Source organism: Nycticebus coucang, chromosome 9 (genome assembly GCF_027406575.1).
Source record: "Nycticebus coucang isolate mNycCou1 chromosome 9, mNycCou1.pri, whole genome shotgun sequence".
Classification (NCBI taxonomy): domain Eukaryota; kingdom Metazoa; phylum Chordata; class Mammalia; order Primates; family Lorisidae; genus Nycticebus; species Nycticebus coucang.
In genome coordinates this window covers 42,727,777-42,746,988 of record NC_069788.1, presented here as the reverse complement: position 1 = coordinate 42,746,988, position 19,212 = coordinate 42,727,777, and the positions used below count along the sequence as shown (strand labels likewise).

Genomic DNA, 19,212 nt, shown 5'->3' with positions numbered 1-19,212 from the left:
GACACCTGATCAGCTTATTGCACTACAGCCCAGAACTCCTGGACTCAAGCGATCCTCCTGTCTCAGACTCCCGAGTACCTGGGACTACAGGCACACACCACTGCACTCAGCAATTTTTATTTTTTCTTTTGTTTTGTGTGCTTTTGTGTCATGTCTAAAAAGCCATTGCCTAATCCAGTACCATGAAACTTTTCGCCTGTGTTTTCTAAGAATTTTGCTCATATATTTATATGTATAATCCATTTTGATTAATTTTTGTTTATAGTATAAAGAATCATCCAACTTTATCCTTTATGTGTACATATCTAGTTGTCCAATCCAGCATCATTTTGTTGAAAAATACATGTTTCCAAATGTAGTTGTCTTTTGATACATTTGAGGTATTAGTTCTGGGACCCCCAAGTATATCTGTATCTGCACATACACAAAACCCCCAGTCAGTTCTGGGGAATCAATCTTACCTGTACAAACAGTTGGCCTTTCATGTATGTGAGTTTTGTGTCCCACAAATACTGTATTTTCAATTGTCATTTGGTAGGAACAAATGCATGTATAAAGGGACCGAGCAGTTCCAACCAGTGTTGTTCAAGGCCCAATTGTAGTTTATACCATCCTTTTATTGGAGTGTGGGGAGTTCCTTCCTCCCTTCCGCCCCCCACCCCAATTCCTAGATTTTTTTTTTTTTTTTTTTTTTAGAGACAGAGTCTTATATTATTGCCCTTGGTAGAGTGCCGTGCTGTTACAGCTCACAGCAACCTCCAACTCCTTGGCTTAGGTGATTCTCTTGCCTCAGCCTCCTGAGTAGCTGGGACTACAAGCGCCTGCCACAACGTCTGGCTATTTTTTTGTTGCAGTTTGTCCGGGGCCGGATTTGAACCCATCACTCTAGGTATATGAGACCAGTGCCCTACACACTGAGCCACAGGCGCCGCCCTCAAAGTCTAGATTTCATGCCTGTTAATCCACCATTAGAGGTCTTCTGATTCTGATCTAATTGATCTGGGTTAAGGCCCAAGTACGAGCATTTATTAAAAACTCTCTAGGTGATTCCAGTGTGCAGGCCAGGTTTTAAAAGGAACAAACAAGAAGTCATTGGGAGGCACACTACTGGAATAGATGTGCTGTGTGTGTGTTGAATTGTGGCATTTCAGGCCTCCTTTTCTCTGCTGGAGCAACATGGCTGTTGTCCTTTACCCTGCAGGTGGCAGCAGCTCCTTACGAAAAGAATATGAGTGTATCATGTCAGTGCTTTTTGAGGTTAGGTCTGAAGTATGCAAAATAAGAGGACCCTCTGTATTTAAAAAAAAAAAAAGGACAAACAACCTCTTAGAAGAGACTACAAATCCTAATCACTATTCTTCCTCCTATAAAATAAAAAGGGCTTTTAAAAAAAACTTTAATTTTATTTTACAAATGGTATAGAGAGAACTCTACTTTGCCATTTTAGTTTTTGCCTTTTGTTCTAGGAGTTCTATGAAAAAAATCTGACTTAAAAATAACCTCGAGCAAAAATTGAATTTTGAAATGAGTTGTTTATCTTTTAAGCATATACAATATAAATAAAATGTCTTTTGTTATCCAAAATTATATTTGTGGAAAAGCATGAGGATGTAAGCTGCAAGGTCTGAAGAGCTTCCCTGCCAGAGTTTTTGTATTGTCTGGAATCCCTGCTCCGCAGGGGTCCTCAAACTATGGCCCGCGGGCCACATGAGGCGGTGTGATTGTATTTGTTCCCGTTTTGTTTTTTTACTTCAAAATAAGATATGTACAGTGTGCATAGGAATTAGTTCATAGTTGTTTTTTTTTAAACCATAGTTCGGCCCTCCAACGGCCTGAGGGACAGTGAATTGGCCCCCTGTTTAAAAAGTTTGAGGGGGCCTGGAAGCTTATTAGCATATTCCCCACAGTAAATCTCACCTTTAGGGATCCTCTCAGGTTTCTCCTCTCAGGTTGCTAAAGGTCTATCTGCTATAATTGGAAGGAAATAAATGAGTAACGATGCTGTTTATACTCCTTTTTTTAATTAAATCATAGCTGTGTACATTAATGCGATTATACTCCTTTTTTTATTTTAGTAAATTACCAGTAACAGATCTCCTGTGATTAATTTCAGAAATCATTTTGTATGTCAGTGTAGTGCTTCAGAGTGCTATTAGGATCCACTGTGCTCTAGACTAGTGCTCCTCAGAGTGTTTGGAAACCAGTGCTGGTCTGTAAACTGTTACTAGCCCACAATTAAGTAAGATTTAGAAACTTGTACAGCAATTTGATATTGTCTCAACATACTGTGTTTTATAAAAGTATTGGTCTGTCGTGGATTGGGAAAAACACAAAACTGGTCCTTCCCTACAGATGGTCAAGAAACACTGTTCTAAAGAAAGTAATAGCTTTGAGAGGAAGTACTTCAACCATGTTTCTCTTTTACATTTATTTTCTTTCTCTCAGGGATTTTATATTAGAAGACATGGATCTTGCTGCCAATGAACTCAGCATTTATGACAAACTTTCAGAGACTGTTGATTTGGTGCGACAGACAGGCCATCAGTGTGGCATGTCAGAGAAGGCGATTGAAAAATTTATCAGGCAGCTCCTGGAAAAGAATGAACCTCAGAGGGGGCCACCCCAGTATCCTCTCCTTATAGCTGTATCTAAGGTAATAATATGTTCTGACTTAGGAATCACTTAGAGCACAAACTCCTAAACATTCTTCCCAAATATTATTTTTGCCTGATTCCCCTATTGTGCCTTGCTTTTTCTGTGAATAAATTGGCCTTTCTTCTTGTTACCATGTGTTGCTAGGAAATTTGACAATGTTGTTAAATGTCCTAGGTAAAAGCTGTGTATTTATAGGCAGTGCCTGTGGCTCAAGGAGTAGGGCGCCAGCCCCATATACCAGAGGTGGCAGTTTCAAAGTCAGCCCCGGCCAAAAACTGCAATAAATAAATAAATAAAAAGCTGTGTATTTTCTTTTGTTTTTCTTTTTTTTTGGCTGGGGCTGGGTTTGAACCCACCACCTCTGGTATATGGGGCCCGCACTTTACTCCTTTGAGCCACAGGCACCGCCCAAAAGCTGTGTATTTATAATTAAACTCTATTTGTGTGTATTTTGTAATGGTGGATATAGATCCTGACTGTATGGTAGAAGTTTTGTAAGCCTTTCAGTCCTCATCGCTCTAAAGTTTTGTTTTTCTTTTGTTTGTTATGAGACGGACTCACTGTGTCACACTGGGTAGAGTGCTGTGGAATCATAGCCCACGGCAACCTCAAACTCCTGGGCTTAAGTGATTCTCTTGCTTCAGCCTCTCATGTAGCTGGGACTATAGGTGCCTGCCACAACACTTGTCTAAGTTTTCCTATTTTGGGTAGAGACGGGGTCTCACTCTTGCTCAAGTTAGTCTCAAACCCATGAACTTGAGCAATCCACCCACCTCAGCCTGTCAGAGTGCTAGGATTACAGGCATAAGCCACCATGCCCATCCAGCTCTAAAGTTTTAAATACTTCCAGAAATGAATGTAAATAGCTTATTTATGAAAGTGGATCAGTTAAGGCACATTGGGAATAGCAGAAGAAGCCTGTTTTTTTCTTGGCATTAAGATATTTTGTTTGCTGGCATGAAGTCTCTAATGATGTATTATCTTCACCTTTGCTACTCAAATCAAGTATTTACTATGTATCTGCCTTGTGCTGTGCTCCCAGGTATGAGGTGCAGACTTGCTCCAAGGGTTTACTAGTTGGGACGCCTTAATTTTTACCACTCTTATCTCCACCAGTTGTTTTGTTTCAATTCCTCAACTCTGACACTGATTTCTCCTTTTGCATTCTCCTTTATTCCCTTCTTTGTAGCCTTTTTACTTTCATTTGAAATTAGGATGTAAATCTACTCAGGACACCAAGAGGAGCAGGGAGTAATTTGTATCCCATGTAAAGTGTGAGTAGACTGAGAAACAATGACTCATTCTTGCACATTTTTAAAATTTCATGTGAGCGTGCAATTATTGGAGAGTTTTCAGCATTTGATGTTTATGCATTTTCTAAACAGATGAGATATTATCTTCACTTAGAACTTTGCTATATGCTTGAGAAAAAAAGAATAATTGAATTTTTTTTCATTTTTCTTAATAAGATGGGCCCTGGGAGTCCTCTTATCCCTACCACAAATGGTTAATTAAGCAGGTTTTGTGCCTTACAAAGCTAGCCATAGAAGGCTCCATTTATGCATTTTTTTTTTTTTTGGCTATGTTAGGATTTCATCTCACCCATCCCCACAACATGTCAATATATATTCCCTCTACTCCTGTGTCCCCCTCCAATTTAAAGAAATATGGGAAATGAGAGGTATCCCCCACCCCCCGACCTCCCCATTTCTCTCTTTACACACACAGACTCAGATTACTGATAGGAACTTGAGAACTTTGTATCACAGGTTCTCCAAACATTCACCAGTCATGTTGAGATGATACTACTTGCAATTCCTGATCTTAGGGGAGGGGAGATAAGAAACCCATACTTTCAACAAGGTTGGGCAAAAGTGGCAACCTGCTTCCAGGCTTCTTCTGCTGTTCCCAATGTGCCTTAACTGATCCACTTTCATAAGTGGCCACTGTACCATGGCTTCTCTGAGAAAGTCGGGGTTCATGGCAGTGGTAGATATATCTGTCCTTTGCTTTTACTTTGGAGGTCAGACTGAGGCTGGGAGACAGGCGTATTGGATGTTCCACTTCGTTGTACTGTTCTCTAGAAAGAATATTTGGTTTTCCTGTGCAGGAATGAAATTAATTCCTTTTCAGGTCTTTTATTATTCTAGAAAACAAAACATTTACATGCTGCACCCAAAGCCATTTTTACTGTTATCCTATTTAGATGGCAATGAGGAGGGTGCTTTGAAATTCCTATTCAAAGGAATTGAATGCTGACGCAGCCCTTGAGTGGAGGAACTGTATTTTGTTCTCATCTTCCTCTTTTAGTAGTAAACTAGCTGGGGGGAAAGGAGGCAGTGAATGATGAGAATTCCTATGGTTGTTTCACAATTGCTAAAAAGTGACCCCCTTGGTCTTGGGATCCCTTGGAGACTTCAGTATATCAGTGGGATTCCCATCACCTGTAGGAAACTAGTGGGTTCATTTACTATTTTAGGTTTAACCTATATGGATTTTTTTTTTTTTTTGTAGAGACAGTCTCACTGTACCGCCCTCGGGTAGAGTGCCATGACGTCACACAGCTCACAGCAACCTCCAACTCTTGGGCTTACGCGATTCTCTTGCCTCAGCCTCCCAAGCAGCTGGGACTACAGGCGCCCAACCACAACGCCCAGCTATTTTTTTGTTGCAGTTTGGCTGGGGCTGGGTTTGAACCCGCCAACCTCGGCATATGGGGCCAGCGCCCTACTCACTGAGCCACAGGCACCACCCAACCTATATGGATTTTTTTCTGCACATACCTACCTAAATGCACTGTGAGGATGGTCATTCTTATTCTTTCATTCAGATTCTTCCTCTGGGCACTGAAGAACATATGAAACAATGTTAACATTTTTAGTAATGCATTCACCTAGGGATCATTTTGTTGTTGTTGTTTAACTCTTTATAGGAAAGCTTGAGTTAAATAAATATTGTCTTTTTGTATGTCAAAAAAACATATTTTGTTTGCTGGGACAATTATTAATGGCTTACCTGTGTTTTTTTTGTAGGTCCTCATAACCATGGGATTAATCTTGCTCACTGCCTACTTTGTGATTCAACCTTTCAGCCCATTAGCACCTGAACCGGTGCTTTCTGGAGCTCATACCTGGCGTTCATTCATCCATCATATTCGGCTGATGTCCTTGCCCATTACCAAGAAGTATATGCCAGAAAATAAGGGAGTTTCTCTTCATGGAGATGATGAAGACAGATCTTTTCCAGGTAGAATGCTGTGTTTATTACTTACCAGTTATAGTTTCTTGACAGTACATGAGGAGAAAGGAAATAACATTTATTGATACCTAATAAGAAACACCTTCCTTATATTGGCTCGTTTAATTCAGTCCCCATTAAAACTCTATGGCAGGTGTCCTCAAACTGTGGCCCACGGGCCACATGAAGTGGTGTGAATTGTATTTGTTCCCATTTTGTTTTTTACTTCAAAATAAGATATGTACAGTGTGCATAGGCATTTGTTGATAATTTTCTTTTTTTTTTTTTTTTTTTTTTTGTAGAGACAGAGTTTCACTTTATCGCCCTCGGTAGAGTGCCGTGTCGTCACACAGCTCACAGCTACCTCCAACTCCTGGGCCTAGGTGATTCTCCTGCCTCAGCCTCCCAAGTAGCTGGGACTACAGGCGCCCACCACAACACCCGACTATTTTTTTGTTGCAGTTTGGCCGGGGCTGGGTTTGAACCCGCCACCTTCAGTATATGGGGCTGGCGCCCTGCTCACTGAGCCACAGGCGCGGCCCACATAATTTTTTTTTTTAAACTGTAGTCCGGCCTTCCAATGGTCTGAGGGACAGTGAATTGGCCCCCTGTTTAAAAAGTTTGAGGATACCTGCTCTATGGGATGGGGTTTATCTCTGTTTTCACAGACTGAGAAACTGAGAGTTAGACAGACTAAGAAATTTACCAGAGAAACACATCTGGTAGAGCCAAATTTAGAACATATGTGGGGATGAGCATTTGCCTATAAAAGGTTTTGACTGTCTTATTCTATCCTTTTCTCTCCTGAGATCCCTATCCATAGTGGATGTTTACTAAATCGCTATAGATTTATTATTAAAGTGTTTGAGTAGGCCAGGTGCAATGGCTCACGTCTGTAATCCCAACATTTGGAAGGCCAAGGCAGGTGGATTGCCTGAACTCAAAGGTTGGAGACCAGCCTGAGCCAGAGCGAGACCTCGTCTATAATAGTAGCCAGGCGTGTGGAGGGCACCTGTAGTCCCAGCTACTTGGGAGGCTGAGGCAAGAGAATCCCTTGAGCCTAAGAGTTTGAAGTTGCTGTGAGCTATGATGCCACGGTACTCTACCAAGGGCGAAAAAGTGAGACTCTCTCTCAAAAAAAAAAAAAAAAAAAAGGTGAGTCCAGCTTGCTTTTAACCAGATCTTTTAATAGTGCTTGGCCAACGGAACTAGGTTTTAGTATAGGTATATCCCACTTTTTCAATTTAGTCTTTCTATTACAACTCAATTTAGTGCCCAAAAGTGTATCGATTTTGCCAGTAAATTGAATTTAAGAAACACTTACATCTAGTAATAGTGTTATCAGTGGTAGCATAGGAATTCATAGTCTGACAGACCATTTGAGGGATTTCCTTTTGGGAATAGTGTAACCTATGATAAAACTCGAAATTTATTTTTTTAAGAAAGAAGAGAGGGATATTATTTTGATGTTTATTTGTCCATATGGAAGGATATGAACATTAATATCATAGATGGATTATAAAACTTTTTGTGAGGCCAGGCACGGTGGCTCATGCTTGTAATCCTAGCACTCTGGGAGGCCAACGAGAGCAGATTGCTTGAGCGCAGGAGTTCAAGACTATCCTGAACAAAGTGAGACCCTGTCTCTACTAAAATAGAAAAAAAAATAGCTGGGTGTGGTGGCATATGCCTGTAGTTCCAGCTACTTAAAAGGCTGAGGCAGGAGGATCACTCGAACCCAGGAGTTTGAGGTTGCTGTGAGGTAGGTTGAGACCATGGCACTCTAGCTCAGGTGACAGAGGAAGACTTTGTCTCAAAAAAAAAAAAGTGTTACCATGTTCTGAAACCTTTAGAATCCAGTGTAACTTTTAGGAAATGTGTTTTCAGAAAGAATTTACTAGTTTAATCTTAGCTTTATAATCATAATGTCATTCTTTCTACCAAGACATAATCAGTAATAACTGTGGCTCAAAGGAGTAGAGCGCTGGTCCCATATGCTGGAGGTAGCAGGTTCAAATCCAGCCCCTGCCAAAAACCACAAAAAAAACAAAAAAATCCCTTGTGATGGATTTCCTTTGAAAAATATTTTTGCACACTTGCAAAAGTCAGTGAATATAAATGAATAGAAACAATGTAATTTACTTCTTCAATATCCCATTTCCGTATATAGGCACTAAAAATAATTTTAAAAATAAAAAACAGATTTATTATCCTTTAGGAAGAAGTCAAAGCACTTAGGTTAAAAAAGAAAGTACAGTCTTTTGCCAAATTTTCAAACAGGAAATGGAGAAATGTCTCTATTTGAAGAAAAAAAAATTTTTTTTTTTTTTGTAGAGACAGAGTCTCACTAAATTTTTAAAATTGTATCAAAATCAAAGGTAGGATACATTGTAAGAGAAGAGTTCTTTTTTTTTTTCTTGTACAGAGCCTCACTGTACCATCGTCGGATAGAGTGCCATGACATCACACAGCTCACAGCAACCTCTAACTCTTGGGCTTACGCGATTCTCTTGCCTCAGCCTCCCAAGCAGCTGGGACCACAGGCGCCCGCCACAACACCGGGCTATTTTTTTGTTGCGGTTTGGCCGGGGCTGGGTTTGAACCCGCCACCCTCAGCATATGGGACCGGCACCCTACTCACTGAGCCACAGGCACCACCCTTTTTTTTTTTTTTTAATTGAGACAGCCTCATGCTGTCACCCTGGGTAGAGAGCCATAGCATCACAGTTCATAGCAACCTCCAACTCCTGGGCTCAAGCGATTCTCCTGCCTCTGCCTCCCAAGTAGCTGGGACTACAGGCACCTGCTATTTTTTGGTTGCAGCCATCGTTGTTTGGCAGGCCTGGGCTGAATTCAAACCCGCCAGCTCAGGTGTATGTGGCTGGCACCTTAGCAGCTTGAGCCATAGGCGCCAAGCTGAAGAATTCATTTTTTAAAAAAATCAACAGGGCAGTGCCCATAGCTCAGTGGGTAGGATGCCGGCCACATACACCTAGGCTGGCAGTTGGAACCCAGCCCTGGCCCACTAAACAACAAAGACAACAGCAACAACAAAAAAATAGCTAGGCATTGTGGTGGGCCTATAGTCCCAGCTACTTGGAAGGCTGAGGCAAGAGAATCTCTTAAGCCTAAGAGTTTGAGGTTGCTATGAGCTATGATGCCACGGCACTCTACTGAGGGCGACATAGTGAGACTGTGTCTCAAAAAATAAAATAAATAAATACATAAAATAAAAATAAAATAAATTTTAAAAACTCAACAGTTCATATGCTTTTAAATTCCACATATAACTTTCTTGTATTTATCGGGAAGGTTGTTTTCAAAATGTCATCAATAGAGTTCAAAATGAAGTTTCTAACCCTTATCAGGAAGGTCCAGAAGGAAAAACGCAGAGAAATTTGTCAGTTACACCAGGCTTTGCTGTTTCCTCAGTCACATCAGTGTCCTTTCTTAAATGTCTTTTACTCTTTGGCACATGGATGAAGTAAGCAGAATTTGGTTGATGGCATTACTGTACTTTTTATTTTTTTCTGAGATGAGATCTCACTCTGTCACCCAAGCTAGAGTGCCATAGTGTCAGCCTAGCTCACATCAACCTCAAACTCCTGGGTTCAAGTGATCCTCCTGCCTCAGCCTCCTGGAGTAGCTGGGACTACAGGCATCTGCCACAACACCTGTAATTTTTCTAATTTAGTAGAGATGGGGTCCACTCCTGATCAGGCTGGTTTTGAATTCCTGAGCTCAAGCAATCCTCCAGTGATGGCATTACTTTCTTCCCCCTGACCTGTAGAGTAAATCTCCATAGACCGTGGAGTTGAAATGGTATAGTCAATGAATAGTGATTGCTCCTTCTCTAAATCATACTTTAAAAAAATTCAAGAAATGGCTTGGCACCCGAAGATAGTGGTTGCAGCACTAGCCACATACACGAGGCTGGCGGGTTCAAACCAGGCCGGGGCCAGGTGGACAACAATGACAGCTGCAACAAAGAGATAGCCAGGCATTGTGGCAGGCGCCTGTGGTCCCGGCTGCTTGGAAAGCTGAGGCAGGAGAATTGCTTTGGGCCCAGAAGTTTGCGGTTGCTGTGAGCTATGGCGCCACAGCACTCTACTGAAGGTGACGTGGTGAGACTGTCTCAAAAAGAAAAAAAAAATTCAAGAAACATTAGTGTTTTGTCAGTAAGCCATATTATTTGGTCCATTTCAGATTAATATTTTGCCTTGCAGATGAAAATAAAGTAAGTCTTTGGAGCTCAGTGGTTAAGGCGAGAGAGCAGGGAATGGAGTGGTTTAGCTCTTTAATGTTGTTGATTGTATTATAATGCTATTTTTACTGTAAATGTGGATATTGATGCACCATATTTTCCTATGTGTGATAATTCTGGGAAGCTGTAGGCATGTAAAACTAACTGTTTAGCATAGTATTTGGAAGAAAAATTCAGAATACATAATGAGATGAAGGGTAAATAGAAACACATGGGGGAGAATTAGATGTAACAAATGGAACTTCTAGGTCCATGAGAAGCCTGAAAAAGGATGGAAAAAGTTAAAATATTTTTTTTTCTTTTCAAGAAAGTACCAGTCATGCAGGCTGGAGTGCAGTGGTGTCAGCTTACTGCAACCTCTAACTCCTGGACTCAAGTGACTCTCCTTCCTCAGCCTCCCAAGTATCTGGGACTACAGGCACATGCCACCATCCTCAGAGTGCTAGGATTACAGGCATGCCACTACACCTGGCCTAATGTATCATTTTTAATGTCATGGTACCAAAAAACAACTACCTTCAAGTTAGGATTGCTTAGCAGTACATTTATAATAAATGGAGGGGAGAATGGGATGGCAGGTTTGCCAAAGGAACCTCCTGAGCATATTGTTTTCTTTCTTTTTTTTTTGGAGACAGAGCCTCAAGCTGTTGCCCCGGGTAGAGTGCCGTAGCATCACAGCTCACAGCAACCTCCAACTCCTGGGTTTAAGCAATTCTTTTGCCTCAGCTTCCCAAGTAGCTGGGACCACAGGCGCCCACCACCAATGCCTGGCTATTTTTTGGTTGTAGTTGTCATTGTTGTTTGGCAGGCCCAGGCTGGATTCGAACCCACCAGCTCTGGTGTATGTGGCTGGCACCTTGAGCTACAGGCACCGATCCCGTATTGTTTTCTTTTCTTTCTTCTTCTTTTTTTTTTTTTTGTAGTGACCGAGTCTCACTTTCTCGCCCTTGGTAGAGTGCCATGGCATCACACAGCTCACAGGAATCTCTAACTCCTGGGCTTAGGCGATTCTCTTGCCTCAGCCTCCCGAGTAGCTGGGACTACAGGCGCCTGCCACAATGTCTGGCTATTTTTTTGTTGCAGTTTGGGGCCAGGTTTGAACCTACCACCCTCCGGGGCCGGCACCCTTCCCACTTAGCCATGGGCGCCATCCTACCGGTATTGTTTTCTTAAGTGCTGGCCCATCTGACCTCCCAGGGTCATCTGGTGCTCCTTGCATTGGTGCCTTGGGAATGATGGCAGCAGCTGGGGCTTTGGTGACATACGAGTGGCACCACCAGCAGTGGTCAGAGGTTTTCTCCTGACCCTACCCAGGGAACAAAAGGGCAACAGAAGCACGGTTCTTTTTGTAGGTTTCAGCCTTGGGTAGAAAATCCTGCCACTAAATCCTCTTGATGAGAATGAAGTGACTTTGCAGTAAGTCATGTAAACATCCTATCCCAAGCAAAAAAATAAATAAGCTGACACTTAGTATTTGCCAGGTAACAGACCCTGTTCAAGGTACTTTTCATATATTGGCTCATTTAATCTTTACATTCTTATGAGGTAGTTTGAGGTTTTCTGCCCATTTACAGATGAAGACTCTGAGGCACAGCCCTGTTAGGTCTCTTGCCCAAGGACCCATGACTATTAAGTCATAGAGCCACAATTTGAACTTCGGCAGCTAGTCTTACCTTAGATGTGAGTAGTTTGTAGCTATACAGTAGAACTGAAGAGTCCAGCATTATATTTGATTTTTGAGTTTAACGTGGTCTTTCTCTCTAGTCATCAGATACTTTCGAATCTCAACTTCCTAGTCTCTAAAGAGACAAGGTTCTTTCTGGCTCGTACTGCAGTTTTCAAGATAAATGGTCTTCCGAGCTATTGGCCCTTTAGAATTTTCCTATACTAGTCTTTCCTGAGGCACTCAGGCCAGCTCATCTTCTCAGTCTGCATCCTTCTGGGTTACCCTTATGTAACTCTTAAGTGCTCTTCTGGGTAATGTTTGACTTAATCCTTTCTCTTACTAGCCCATACTTTTCCCTTCATAGTCACAGTCTTACTTCTTTCTTTCTTTTCTCCTAGCCTTGTATCTTTATATCCACTTTGCTCTTGCCAGCCATCCTCTTGGCTTTTACCATGTCCATGGAATGATTAAGTCTTGTAGCTAAAAAGGAACTTTAAAGTTAATCTAATATGTTCTCCCAATTTATAAAAGAATAAACTGAGGCCAGGAGAAGTAAAGGAACTTGCTTACCCAGGTGAAAGTGGAAAAATAGCATTTGAACCTTAGTTTCTTAACTCCAGTCTACATGCTGTCCGTTTTGCCACACTAACAGCCTACCATCTCTGCCCTCCACCAAGCCATGTGCCAGTATGTTAGACCTAATTATTTTGTGTACTTTGGGCATTTTCTAGCTACTTTTGGTGGTTTTTTTTTTTTTTTTTTTGAGACAGAATCTTACTTTATCACCTTGGGTAGAGTGCCTGGTGTCATAGCTCACAGCAACCTCAAACTCTTAGACTCAGTGATCTTCATGCCTCAGCTTCCTGATTAGTTGGGACTACAGGTGCCTACACAATGCTGGGCTAGTTTTTCTATTTTTAGTAGAGACAGGGTCTCACTCTTGCTCAGGCTAGTCTTGAACTCCTGAGCTCAAGCATTCCACCTGCCTTGGCCTCTAAGGGTGCTAGGATTACAGGCATGAGCCACCGTACCTATTTGGCTACTTTTTTTTTTTGGCCAGGGCTGGATTTGAACCCACCACCTCTGGCATATGGGACCGGCGCCCTACTCCTTGAGCCACAGGCGCCACCCCTATTTGGCTACTTTTAAACTAAACCCCCCACTTATTCTGAGGAAGCCTGGTATAGTTCTTACATACAGTGGGAAGATATACTTTGGTACTGCACAATTAGACCTTTATGCATCCATGAGTGTTTAAGGAAAGGATCAAGTGGATGCAGCAACATCCAGGACTTTGGGAAATAACAAATCATTCATTGACTTACAACTAAGGACTAGTCAGAGTTAAAGAGTCCAAGCCAGTGTCCAAAGATGAAATGCCTGGACCTCAAGGTGTGTCTTACTCTTTTGTTTACAAAATAAGCTTACCTTCTGTGATAATACCAACTATGCCAAGCACTCACTATATACCAGACACTGTGCTGTGTACTTTATTGTCACTTCTCAGTCTTTACAATAGTCACATAAGGTAGATACTGTTTTTATGTCCATTTCAAATATGAGAAGACTGATGTTCAAGATGGAGTAACTTACCTAAAGTCTCATATGCAGAGACACATTTTTATACAAGTTAGAAGTCATGAAAATAGATTAGACTCTATGATTTGGAGTTGTTCAAATACATTGCTTCCTGGAGGTAAGACTATTGGCAAAATTATTTCTTGAGCTCCTTCCATCCCTGCAGTGTATGAAAATGGTTCTGGGCATGCTGCCACCCATGCAGGGGACCTGGCAAAAACTGCCTTCACCATCCAGGCTTCACCCCTGCCTGATGCCCGGGATACTAGAAGAGGTGCTATGCAAAATGAGCTCTTGGAGAGAAGCCTGGTTAAATATTGAGCACAGGTCAGTGAAGTCATGGGTACTTTGTCATGGGCTTTGCAGGCTTTTCTTGGGTACATTTCTAATAAAAGAAATCATGAGGTTATATTTATTTAATTTTTATTTTGAGGTTTCTATGAATCCAGACAGTTCATTTAACTTTTTTCCCTTGGGGACTTAATTCTATAGTTAAAGCTTCTGAAAATCAGCCTCTTTCTTAACTTCTCTCCTTTTTTCTTTCCTTCCTTCCTTCCTCCCTTCCCTTTCTCCCCCCAGCTCTTCCATTCATTCATTCAGTGAATGTTTATTGCAGGCATCCTCAAACTTTTTAAACGGGGCCAATTCACTGTCCCTCAGACCATTGGAGGGCCGGACTATAGTTTAAAAAAAAAAAACTATGAACAAATTCCTATGCACACTGCACATATCTTATTTTGAAGTAAAAAACAAAACGGGAACAAATACAATTCATACCACTTCATGTGGCCCGCGGGCCGCAGTTTGAGGACACCTGGTTTATTGAGACCTTGCTATATACTATTATTCTCAACGAAGCAATGAACAAAACACATGGACAACCCCCCTGCTCTTATAGAGCTAGTACTGGTTTTTGCCTTACTTTCTTCCTTATCCTTTTTACCCAGAGGAAGTTTTCCTTTTTGCCATGTTAATAATCTATATGAAAGGACGCTTCCTACTCAGAATTCCAGGGTATGTTATGCTTGTCCACAATGGATGAGCCTACAGTAGTTTTCTTTGTAAACAACTCTCAGGCACCAGGAAGCCTATTGGTGGGTCAGACGTTAGCCTATTGGTGGGTCAGACGTTAGCGCACCCACTTTTCTGCAGAGTGCCCAACTTGTAAAAAAGGGTGGGTGATTATAGTTTTTGCGCTTTGACTTCTATTTTTCCACTTTCACCTGAGTTCCTTTACTTCTCCTGGCCTCAGTTTATTCTTTTATAAATTGGGAATATTTCGTCTGAGAGACTGGTCTTGATATCTCAAATAGTGACGTGATTCCAAATTATGGTAAGAACTTGGAATACAGGTCGTGAGCTTTATTTATTGTTATTATTTGAAATAACTGGTATAGGAAGAGATCTGTAGTAAGTAAGCCTTGGAAATTGAAAGATAGGAAGTTGCTATGTAACTTCCTCTGTCTTACTGTCTGGTGTTTCGGGAAGGGTAAATAGGAGCAGGGGAAGATTGTGAGGAGTGAGACACAGCATCGTAGGTAGCTGAGGAAAAGTTGTGAACGAGGTGGCATGGGGTGGTCTGGCTATGTGCTGTTGGCTGTTTTCCATGATGGGATTTCATTCACATTGTGGCTTGATGGCTCCAGCCTGTTGTATAGAGAACACGTCAGACAAAACCTTTTCAGTTATTTGGAAGCAAAGCTGAAGTCTGACCTCATCTCTCTCTGATGTTGGGGATTCTGTGGGAAGGGGAGGAGGAGCCCCATCATACCTGCCCTCCCTCAACTGCTCACCCATTCCTTTTATCCTCTTTGATAATCTCAGAACTACAGAGAAATCAGAAATCAAAAATAGTTTTTTTGGCAGCGCCTGTGGCTCAGAGGAGCAGGGCGCCAGCCCCATATGCCGGAGGTGGTGGGTTCAAACCCAGCCAAAAACTGGCCAAAAACTGCAAAAAAAAAAAAAAGTTTTTTCTCTTGAGGTTTGAACTCCCTTAATTCACATGGATGGCATAGGCTTTACCCCATCACAGTGATCCTGTTTCATTGTCATTTTCCCTCTTTATTTGCTGGCCTTCAGCTTGGCCGCTGTGCCTGTGCTCCTGCCAGTACCTCTCCAGGGGCCTGCCTTCTGAGATGACCGAACTCTTCATTTCAAAGTTTGTATTTTTGGCTTCAGTTTTCATGACCTTCAAAGACATTTTTACTTGGAAGATACCTAAAATACATGCATACAAACACAATAAAGAGAAGTAAGATTTTGATTTTTGTTTTTTTTTGAGACAGAGCCTCAGGCTGTCGCCCTGGGCATCACAGCTCACAGTAACCTCCAACTCCTGTGCTCAAGTGATTCTCCTGCCTCCGCCTCCCAAGTAGCTGGGACCACAGGCTCCTGCCACTATGCCCGGCTATTTTTTGGTTGCAGCCGTCATTGTTGTTTGGTGGGCCCGGGCTGGATTCGAACCTGCCAGCTCAGGTGTATGTGGCTGGTGCCTTAGCCACTTGAGCCACAGGCGCTGAGCCAAGATTTTGATTTTTTAATGCTTTTGATCTGAACTGGGCACAGTGGCTCATGCCTATAATCTTAATACTCTGGGAGGCCGAGGTGGGAGGGATCGCTTGAGCTCAGGAGTTTGAGATTACCCTGAGCTAGAACAAGACCCCATCTCTACTAAAAATAGAAAAGGAGCTATACACTGTGGTGGGTGCCTGTATTCCCAGCTACTCACGAGGGTGAGGAAGGAAGATGGCTTGAGCCCAGGAATTTGGGGTTACTGTAAGTTAGGCTGACACCATGGCCTTCTAGCCTAGGCAACAGAGAAGACTCTGTCTCAAAAAATAAAAAAAAAAACTTCTTTTTTTTTCTTTTTCGACATCCTAGAACTGGACATGTTAAAAAAAGAACTTTTAATGAAGGAAAAATTCTCACCTCTACCCTTCTAACTCCTCAATCAACTGCTACTATACATCCTTTTGATATACATCCTTCTGAATTTTTCCATGTTTATACAGATAAGTATACTTACAATATATAAACATAAAATACTTTCTTGGTTCACACATGAAAAAAGGGCTCATGTATATATTTTTGGCCAAACACGTTGTATTACTTTCTAAGGCTTCCAAAACAAACCGTCACAGGCGGAATGGCTTAAAACAGTAGAAATTCATTATCTCATAGTTGTGGAGACTAGAATTCTGAAATGAAGGTGTTAGTAGGGCCATGCTCCCTCTCAAAGACTCTAGGGAAGAATCCTTCCTTGCCTCTTTCAGTTCCCGGTGGTTGCCAGCAATCCTTGCCATTCCTAGGCTTCTGGTAGTGTAACTCCAGTCTCTGCCTTCATCTTCACATGGCCATCTTCATTCTGTGTTCTCTTCTCTTACAAGGACATTTAGAGTGGATGTAGGGCTCACTCTGTGTGTATGACATCATCTTAACAAATTGCATCTGAGAAGACACTATTTCCAAAGAAGGTTACATTATAAGGTTCCAAGAAAGATACAACATTTGGGAGGCATGCTATTAAACTCAGTATACACATTTTTGAGGACTTTATATTATCCCATTCTGTTGAATATTCCATAATTCAACCAGTTTTGGGGGGAGGGCACAAAAATACACCTGGGATAGTCATATACATATATTTATATGTATATGTACTATTATTTCTACACTTGATCTTAGCCAAAAAGCTGAGAAGCGATATGTGTACTGTTATTTCTATAAGATATATTCTTAGAAGTAAAGTAGCTGGGCCACTGTGCATTTAAAATTTTAATAAATGCAACCAAATTGTCTTCATAAACTTGTACCAGCTTATATTTTCATTATTAACATTATATATTGATCATCCAAACTAGATGTTGTCACTGTATTGCCAGTTAGAAAACTGAATGATAATACCTCATTTGAAGTTACATTTCTTTGATGATTAGTGGAAATGGATGTCTTTTCATAGTTTTATAGGTAATTTATATTTACTTTTCTATGAATTACTTGTTCTTTTCCCACCTAAAACTTTTCTTCTCAAAAGAAGCTCCTGGCTTGGCTCCTGTAGCCCAAGTGGCTAGGGCTCCAGCCACATACACCAGACCTGGGCCTGCCAAACAACAATGACAACTACAAAAAAATAGCCGGGTGTTTTGGCAGGCACCTATAGTCTCAGCTACTTGGGAGGCTGAGGCAAGAGAATCACTTAAGCCCAAGAGTTAGAGGTTGCTGTGAGCTGTGACACCTCAGCACTCTACCCAGGGCGACAGCTTGAGACTCTGTCTCAAAAAGAAAAACCCAACTCATCATATATTAGAAATGTTAATATTAATTTTTGCCTTCTATGCAAATATTAGCCAAATCTGTCTATTTTTCTTTGTAGCATATTGGTATATATCTTGCTTAGGAAGCCTTTCTTGTTTCCAAGATTATAAAAAATTATCCCCTGTGTTTTCCTCTAGTTATTTATTTTTTGTTTTGTTTTGTTTTGTTGAGACAAGGTCTCACCATGTTGCCCAGACTAGACTTAATCTCCTGGGCTAAGTGACCTCGCCATCTCAGCCTCCCAAGTTAGCTGGGACTACAGGCATGTGCCACTATGATGACTCTTCTAGTTATTTCTTGAATTTTATTTTATCTATTTACATCTTTAATTAATCTAGAATTCACATCGTTATATAGTGAAAGGTAAAGATCTTTTTTTTTTTTTTTTACATAGATGGTCATTTACCCCAATATGACTTACTTAACTCATCTTTTCTTCACTGAATTAAAATTTACCTTTACTGGTGGTGCCTGTGGCTCAGTGAGTAGGGTGCCGGCCCCATATACCGAGGGTGGTGGATTCAAACCTGGCCCCAGCCAAACTGCAACTAATAAATAGCCGGGCATTGTGGCAGGCGCCTGTAGTCCCAGCTACTTGGGAGGCTGAGGCAAGTGTATCACCTAGGCCCAAGAGCTGGAGGTTGCTGTGAGCTGTGATGCCATGGCACTCTACTGAGGGCGATAAAGTGAGACTGTCTTTAAAAAAAAAAAAAATTACCTTTACTGTGAATTAAATAGTCTTATATATAAAATATCTCTAAAGTTACTATACATAGGGAAAATGGGAAATTGTAACTAAATGTACTTTTATATACAAAATATTCATTATGCGGCTCAGCGCCCGTAGCACAGTGGGTACGGTGTCAACCAAGTACAACGAGGCTGGCAGATTAGAACCCAGCCCAGGCCAGCTAAGCAACAGTGACAACTGCAATAGAAAAATAGCTGGGTGTGTGGCGAGCACCTGTAGTCCCACCTACTTGGGAGGTTAAGGCAAGAGAATTGCTTGAGCCCAAGAGTTTGAGGTTGCTGTGAGCTGTGACGCTACAGCACTCTACCGAGGGTGACATAGTAAGACTCTGTCTCAAAAGAAAAAAGTTCATTATGAAATTTTACAAAATATTCACACAATATTTTCTGCATGTTGGCCACCTCTTTGTAAAATTTTTTAATAAATACTTTGTAAATAAAAGTATATTTAGCTACAATTTTTCATTTTCCATATGTAGGGTGACTTCAGGGGTGACTTTTGGGACACCCTGTATATACTGGATCTGTTTCCACATTCTTTTTCTGCTTTATTGAGCTTTTTAATTCTCTGTGTGTTTCCTATTTATAGAGGAAATATATATAGCTTCCTCTATAAAAACATATAGTCAGTTCTCATTATCTGTGGTAGTTGTATTCTGTAAAGTCTCTGAGAACACTGAATTAGTGAATACTGAGTCTTTGCTCTTAGGAGAAATACAGGGTTAGGCTCGCAAGCCTTTGCCACATT

General features: G+C 41.3%; 1 protein-coding gene across 9 annotated transcripts in view; it reads left to right on the top strand.

Annotated features, from left to right (window-relative positions):
• C9H6orf89 (chromosome 9 C6orf89 homolog) overlaps nt 1–19,212 on the top strand; it is a 48,523-nt gene that overhangs the window by 7,584 nt on the left and 21,727 nt on the right. For all 9 annotated transcript variants that reach the window (XR_008382443.1, XR_008382442.1, XR_008382441.1 and 6 more), the window contains exons 2-3: nt 2,446–2,653; nt 5,688–5,901. Coding sequence is in view for 5 of the 9 variants with exons in the window: in XM_053602497.1 (XP_053458472.1) it covers nt 2,446–2,653; nt 5,688–5,901 (422 nt within the window). In the remaining 4 variants the exon portion in view is untranslated. The remainder of the gene's footprint in view (nt 1–2,445; nt 2,654–5,687; nt 5,902–19,212) is intronic.